This window comes from Stegastes partitus, unplaced genomic scaffold (assembly GCF_000690725.1).
Source record: "Stegastes partitus isolate 25-593 unplaced genomic scaffold, Stegastes_partitus-1.0.2 Scaffold797, whole genome shotgun sequence".
In the NCBI taxonomy this organism is placed as follows: domain Eukaryota; kingdom Metazoa; phylum Chordata; class Actinopteri; family Pomacentridae; genus Stegastes; species Stegastes partitus.
In genome coordinates, this window is record NW_007578528.1 from 35,949 (window position 1) to 44,068 (window position 8,120).

Here is an 8,120-nt window from a genome sequence, read left to right on the forward strand (position 1 = left end):
TGGTCATAAACATTACTGTACTAAATATGAAAATAGAACAATTCACATTAAATTGAATTTTGATTTAAATTTGAACTACATTCACACGGTTCATCGACTAATCGATTAGCTAATAAATGAATGGACGGCTGATTAACTGGTGGGAGTGAATGTTTTCTGGTCCCTCTGGTCCACGTTGTCCACCGTGTCCTGACATTTAATGGACTGAGCAGCCGACCGATGAAGCATTAATCCTCAGGATGATGCTCATCCAGCCTCCTTTCTGTCTCTGAACGTCTCCTTTGTTGTCTCTTCGTAATGAGCTTCTCCTCCGGAGCTCATCTCTGAGCAGGAACCACGTCTCAGCTCTGATCAGCTGCAGGGACGGACTCCAGCCTCCTCTGTCTGCTCAGATCGCCCCGATGATGACATCTGCAGCATACAGTCATGACATCACTTCCTGTTCCTGGAGTCCGACCGTCCTTCATCCTCCTGCTCTGGAGCTGATGAACCTTCAGTCCCCCTGAGGTCCACTTCAGCAGAAACACCTTTAGGCCTTTAGTCTGATGAATACGAGACGTGATGACTCCTGATAACAGTAATCAGATTACATCCCAGCAGAATATCTGTTCTGATGTCCAGCTAAAAACCACTAATCAGGAGTTCCTGTTTCATCCCAGCAGCAGGAACACGTCCTTCTATGGCTGAGATTATAATCTTTGACTTGTAAATATTTCATTGGTCCGTCTCTGGTCTTCAGCTGCTTGCTGCAGGCGTCGTGTTGGTTCGTCTCTGGAAAAGACGTCTTTACGATGAGTTTTGAGTCATTCTGGTATAAAATCTGAGGATCTGTGCACATTTTTAATCAGTTTAGTACGAGTTTGAGTCATTTTGGACCAATTTAAATCATTTAGGACCATTTTGAGCCATTTCATGAAGTCTTTGGTCATTTCAAACAATTATTTGTGTCATTTTGGACATTTTTTAAATTATTATTATTATTTTTTAACTTTGTCCAAGTTTGAGTCAATTTGGAGAAAAAAAAGATAATTTTGGACAAATGTTGAGTCATTTTGATAAGTTTCAACTTATTTAGACAAAATTCAAATGATTTTCTAAAAGCATTTTGAAAAATGAAGAGAACTTTTGGACAAAGTTTGAGACATTTAAGAGAAATTTTGCATAATTTTAGGAAAATGTGAAGTTATTTTGGACAATTTCTAAAATGTGAACAATCATTACTCATTTGGGCCAAATTCTGAACCATTCAGAACAAGTTTTGAGTTCTTTATTCCAAACTGAAGTGATTTTGGGTCATTTTGTGGACTTTTCACGCCGTTCCTCTGCAGGAGCTCTCGTGGGATTTTGTGCTTTCGATGTTTTCATGAGGAGATGTTTGTCTTCTTCCAGCTCCTGCAGAGTAAAGCTGTTCCTGTTCACACAACACGCTGGACAAAAGGAAAGAAAACAGACAGAAGAGCCCTTTTTTCTACCTGACAGGAAGTTAGACAGGAAGTGAGGTCATAAAGCAGACACACCTGCGAGCTAAGCTAATGCTAACAGAGGAAGCCTGGAGGAGGTGAGAGTAGAAGGAAAGTCCAGGTTGTGGTCCGGTCTGCTAAACACAGGGTTTGGATCCAGTCAGCTCAGGTGAGATGGTTCTGGTTTGGGTTTAACTCTTCAACCAGCTCTGTGGGTCCTGGATGGTGGAGGAGGTCCTGGATCCTGGATCCTGGTCCAGATAAGTCTGTCCTGTTGTCTCTGCTCAAGTTAAAGAGTTTCATGAGAACACAGCCTCAGAAACCGAGCCGGACCTGAGAGCGGACCTGAAACCAGCTGAAGGTTGACGGTGTTCCTCATTCATGAACCAGCTGTTGTTCTGAAGCACTTTGTCTTTTTAACAGTTTACTTTTATTTTTACAAGTTTTCCTGTTTTGTTAAATCAAAGATAAAATCTCATGAATCAGAGTTTTTTAAACGTTCATTGTGACAAAACTGAAAACAAAGTCAGCCTCAGACATCAGTGTTCTGACAGTAAAACTATAAAATCTGACGTGATTGTCACCGTTTGAACCGTTTGAACCGTTTGAACCAGTTTTGTGAACCTGTGCAGCAGGTGTGTGTGTTTCAGTGAATCCTTATGATTTCTTCATTCATTTATTTTTCCAGCCTGCTGCGACCCTCCTCAGGTCTTTTACATCCACACCAGGTGTCTGATGACAGGTTCCGTGTCTGTGGACCTTCAGCTCTTGTTAACGGAGAACCAGCTGAGTTTGTCTTTATTTCTTCTTCGCCTCCTGTCGTGATTCTTCTTCCTGTCACACAGACTCTGCTCGTTTAAATAAAGTTTCATCATCGCCTCTCCATCACGCGCTCCCTGGCCGCGTGCACCGCCGATGTGACGCGCGACCTGTACCTGCGAGAGGAGCTGTGTGCGTCTCGCGCCGGCCGGGCATGCGGCCTCGGGGGCCGGATGATGGGGATGCGGCTGCCATGGCAACAGGCCGATTAGAGCCACACGTTTAACGGCCCGTTTATTTATTTAATATCGCATTTGCATGCGCCGCGCGCCTCCGTGGACGTGCCCGCTCGACCTCTGAGTGTCGGGAAGTGAATTCGGCGGAGGAACCGGAGTGACATCAGCACCGGAGCACCGGAGCACCGGAGCGCCTTCAACAAGTAGTTTGATTTTCCGAGGAGCGGCTCCGACTGACGGAGTCCCGGAGGAGGGAGGCTGCTGCTCCGGAGCCCGACACGGTACCACGGTACCACGGAAAGTGGGCAGAAGTGGGAATAAAGGAGGAATAAAGGAAGAGGAGGTGAAGATCAGATAAAGAACAGATGAAGAATAGATGAAGAAGAGATGGAGGATTCGTGAGGACGGAACACGAGGTTCGGCGTCGCTCCGTGAACTCCTGACAGGTTCGGATGAATAAAAGCGGCTCCGGTCGTGATGAAGGAGGTGCTGGTGACATGACAGCGGACTGGGAGCAGACATGGGCTGGATCTGGGCTCGGCTGACTTCTGACGCGCTGCTGTTCCGTGTGCGTGTCTGTGGTGCGTGTCTCAGTGAAGCAGTGCGCCTCGGACTGTGAGCGCCCGTTCGGTTCCGTTTGTGCCCGTTCAGAACCGGCTGCTGGCGGCACTAAGTGTCCTTCATTCATGTTTTGCACCTCTACGTCCCTTACATAATGATTGATGAGGAAACGGGCGGAACCGGGTGAGCGGACCGGACCGAGGCGACGAGCGCCGTCATCTCCGACAGACCGGGAATCCGGTGCCGGTATGACCGGCGTCAGAGCGCTGAGGGCGGCTGTGGAGCGGAGAGGGAGGGCCTCGGGCGGAGAGCAGCGTTTCAAGGACGAGGAAGGAGGAACGGAGCATCTGTAGACGGATTCTATCAGCTGGAGCCTCCGAGGACGCGCAGGAGGATGTGCGCGCTCATTAACATTCACTGACATTGATCTCACCTATGCGCGCGGGCGCTCTCTGAGCAGCCTTCACCTGAGGGGGCGGGAGTTCCAGGTTACTTTCTCCCCCACACTCCTCCGCCCCCCGGCTAACGATGGACGGGGTGGCTGGAGGCGCCGGAGCCCCCGGCGGCGCTCCGGGCTCCGGCGGGGACAGCCTGCCCCGGCGGAACGGGGACTCGAAGCGGCGCAGTAAGAGCAGCCTGCCGTCCCCGGGCTACCGGCTGTCCCAGGCCTCCCTGGAGGGGGAGCGGGGCTCGTTCGGGGGCGACAGCGCGTCCTCCGGGGGCCGCGGCCGCCGCCTCTCCATCATGAGCTCCTCCACCCGGGACGGCCTCCCGTTCCGCTCGGCGGGCACCCCGACCACCCCGGTGCCGCTGCCGCCGCCGCCCTCCTCCGCCGCCGGCGCCGCCCACCCTCCGCCCCGCTCGGTGGGCTTCGCCCGCGCCGCCCTGGCCTCCACCTCGTCCACCGGCACCGGCGTCATGGTGGTGGCCACCGGCGCGGAGACCACCACCACCACGGCGGCGGGGACCCCGGAGCTGGCGGGGCAGTCCGGGCTGGGCGGGTTCGGCATGGGGCTGGACGGGGAGGACTACAGCAGCTCCAACCAGAGCACCTTCATCCAGCGCCAGTTCGGAGCCATGCTGCAGCCCGGGGTCAACAAGTTCAGCCTGCGCATGTTCGGCTCCCACAAGGCGGTGGCTCTGGAGCAGGAGAGGCTCAAGTCGGCGGGGACCTGGATCATCCACCCGTACAGCGACTTCAGGTACGGACACACACCGCCTCCACAGACCGGTACCACACACACCCCCTCCACAGGCCGGTACCACACACCCCCTCCACAGGCCGGTACCACACACCGCCTCCACAGGTCGGTACCACACACCACACCTGTAGCTCCCAGAGACACGGTGTGCTTTAGAGCCGCGATGAAAGCAGCGAGACTTCACAGTCACCGAACCACAGAGTGCCAGCAGAGGGTGAGATGTGCATGTATATTATGGGATGTGAGGGTCTGGAAACAAAAGTCAGACGATAGAGGTGTTCATGCAGGTGGAGCCCAGCAGGCAACAGGCTGGTTTCTATGAGCAGAACCATCAGAGGCTGATGGAGGTAGAATGAGGACAGATTCACTGTGTTGGTTAAATAAAACGTTAAATTAGAGTCACCACTGAGACTCAAACCGACAAAAACCGAAACACACAAAACCAGAAGGAAGAAGAGACCAACCAGGAAGGAAAGGACAGACATGAGGTCAGAACAGAGAAACTAAAATGACAAGGACGAGACAAACCGAGCACAAAGAGACTAAAGTGTCCCGAGATGAGTTTAAAAAAAAAAAAAAAAAAAGGGAACTGAGACACAAAATGACGAAAAAACAAAACAGTTGGTGGAGATACATTCATCTGATGGTGGAACATCTTTCTACATCTGATGAACAGACAGGAGAAGTCTGGAGACGTGGAGATGGTTCAACATCTGCAGGACGAGGAGACAAAACGACATCAGACAAGAAAAGTTAGACACAAAATTAAAACAAAACTCACAAAGAGACACGAAATCAGGAAAAAGACACGAATCAACAGAGACGTGTTCTAGTGAGTTTGAGGCTGTAAACAGGTAAACATGTAAACAGGTAAACATGTCAACATCTAGACAGGTACACATGTAGACAGGTAAACATGTAAACATGTACACATGTAGACAGGTGCACATGTAAACAGGTAAACAGGTAAACAGGTAAACATGTAAATGTCTCCAGTCTGTATTTATTCTAACCAACATCTACTGAATGGACACTTGCAGCACAAACACATGAACTCCTGCATGGTGTGTATTTCACTGTCAGGTCGTATTTAATGGACGTGAACAGGAAGCAGTGAGCTGATGAATGTTTAGTCTGTGATGGACTCAGCAGAGCGCCTCCTGCTGGCCGCTCCACACACTTCAGTCTGATTAGAATCTGCAGAGACCAGGTGAGTTAAATCCTCTCTGAGTTCTGGTTCCTGACCAGAGAGCCGGTTTGTGCTTTTAGGCCTCCAGTCGAGTGTCGAGCGTTTACAGACGATGTGGTTTCACATGAGTGAGCCTCCATCAGCAGCAGAGCGGTACCGGTGGGCAGCAGGCGGCGCCGATAATCTCCAGACAGGCTGCAGACACAATGGAGGACCTGATCCCAGAGCTCCTGGCCCACTTTATCCTCGTCGGCCTCGCTGAGCTCTGGTATCGCCTGTCGATTCTGAGATGAAGGCCCGATGACGGATCCGTGTCCCGTCGAATCTCAGCCCAGATAGCTGCAGATGTGAACGTTCCTCATGATCCTGTTGCAGACTGACGGCTGGATTTGGATCAATTATGCATGCGGCTGTGAATTATGCAGCCTGAGTATCCATCATGCATAATTCACACTTCTAAGTTTTCCGTTAAGTACCTGTAGTGGAGCGACGTCTGCTCGCAGCTGGGAGGAGGATTTACCTTGAAGCCCCTCGTTGTTGTTGTCCTGGTGTGGACTCTGAGCAGACTGTCAAAATAAAAGCCCCAAAAACCATGAAAACATAAAAATATGTATGAAACACCTGCAGAACGCTGAAACATGTACAGCAAACATCTTTAACTTTTTTCTGTGACATTAATAGATTTTATCTGTACTTTCAAAAAATAGGAAAAAATATATAAAATGACAAATTAAGAAAAGAAGAAGTGCAACTAACTGTTCAGTTCATGTTTTACAGTGTAAATTAATAATTGTTATTAATTCTTATTCTGTGATTTTATTACATATTTTTTTCCATAATTTAACAAAACATGGAAAATCTGTAAAACAGTAAAAAAAAAAAAAAAATACTATTTTTTCTTTTTAATATTCAGAATTTTTTCTTCAAATTGCGGCATAATGATATTTTCAGTTTATTTAAATACAGTAAAAAAGTTACAAAAATATTTTCCCATTTTAAACCCATAAAATAAATAATCTGTCTTTAAAATACTGACTGATATTTTAAATACAGTCTTAAAATGATCAATTTTACGGTCAAACGTTAAATTTGATTTGACACAACAGTACGCGCTGTTGGAGGCTGTCATGGTGTCTTCTGAGCTTCTGCTGATGAGCTTCAACCTTCAGCTCGTTAAGAGACGACGAGTCGCTGCTGCGTCTAGAAAACACAACGAGAAGAAAGTTCTGCTCCAGAACACAACCAGGACCTGAACTCTACCAGCGGTGGTTCAGTGACTCTGATCACAGCTGCTGTTTGTCTGGACGTCAGGAGGACGACGGGGGGGGAGCTGTGAGGAGGCGACACCTGGAGGCTGCGACCCGGGAGCCAATCAGAGGCCTCGATTACAGAATCAGCTGAGCAGGTAGAAGATGGAGCTCAGCATCCTGCAGCAGCTGCAGCTCTGAGCAGACGAGGAACGCTGTGATTGCATTTGCAATTCAAGTAAAAGCAGAAACGGGATCACGGCAGGTTCTTAAGTCGTTTCTGGCTTTAATGTTGAGTCGCTGCAGTGGAGCGACGGAGAAGGTTTACCTCACAGAGTGGGCTTTATATTCATAATAAACTTTATTAAACACATGTTACAAAGAGCTTTTCAAAAACAAATTCATTAAAAATTAAAATACAACCAGCACACAGGATAACTGGTAGAGGCAGAACGCACAGACAGAGCAGGAAACTTAGATGAAATCAGGACACCGATAAAAATGTGTTTTAAGAAGTGACTGAAGACAGAATCAGCTGACCGGATGTCCTCGTGCAGCTCGTTGTCTTCGTCCTGGTGACGACAAAAACTGTAAAATGACAGTAAACATCTGGAGGAGGCCACAAAGAACAGGTTTAATAATAGTACATGTTCTGAACGTGTACATCTCCTTAACTTGGTGGAACTCAGTGTGCTTTACAGTGTTTCTCCTTCAAACTCATTCATCCACCAACGGCCACAGAGCTCCACCAAGCTGCTGCTGCTGCTGCCATCAGGAGCAGCTTCAGGTTCAGGGTCTCGCCCAAAGCCTGTGGAGGGATGGAACCACCAACCTGTGATCAGAGTTGAGCCACAGCCGCCCAGAAATCAGCTCAACCATCATCATGCAGGTTCCTCAAAGCACTCGCTCTGTCACCGCCGACCAGCAGTTGATTCATCTCTCAAAACCTGACTGAGTGTTGATTTGTGAGTAAAAGGTTCAAGTCGACGTCTCCAGAAAACATCAAACGTCCAGTTTGACCCTCAGAACTCTGAAATCATCACGTTGTCCCTAAAAAGACAAAAGTCACCAAACTCTGATGTTTCATCAAACTCACTGTATTCTTCGTGTCTATCATTAAAAAAAGATTTGCACCAAATTCTGGTAAAAACACTAAATTGAGCCAAAAAACAAAAACCAGCCAGAACCTGAGCTCAGATATAAACACAACATGTTAGAAGCTGGAGAAGAGAACTGAGATGATTTCAGGTGACTCATCAGAACAGTTTCCATCATAGAAGCAGTTTTCTCCTCCGTGGGACGGTTGGATCCTGTTTTTATGGATTCCTCTGACGCTGTGATCTGGTGCTCAGAGCTCATAAAGCTGCTCCAGCTGTAAATAATCCTCCAGTTTATCTGCAGCGACTCCAAGACACGCGTCTGTCAGCAGCAGAGACTCAAGTGTTCCTGCAGAGCAGTGACTCACC

General features: G+C 48.4%; 1 protein-coding gene across 1 annotated transcript in view; it reads left to right on the forward strand.

Annotated features, from left to right (window-relative positions):
• Positions 1–3,544: 3,544 nt before the first annotated feature.
• The window catches only part of LOC103364950 (potassium/sodium hyperpolarization-activated cyclic nucleotide-gated channel 3), a 23,710-nt gene continuing 19,134 nt past the window's right edge, over positions 3,545–8,120 (forward strand). The window contains exon 1 of the mRNA XM_008292253.1: positions 3,545–4,218. Coding sequence (XP_008290475.1) covers positions 3,545–4,218 — 674 coding nt within the window. The remainder of the gene's footprint in view (positions 4,219–8,120) is intronic.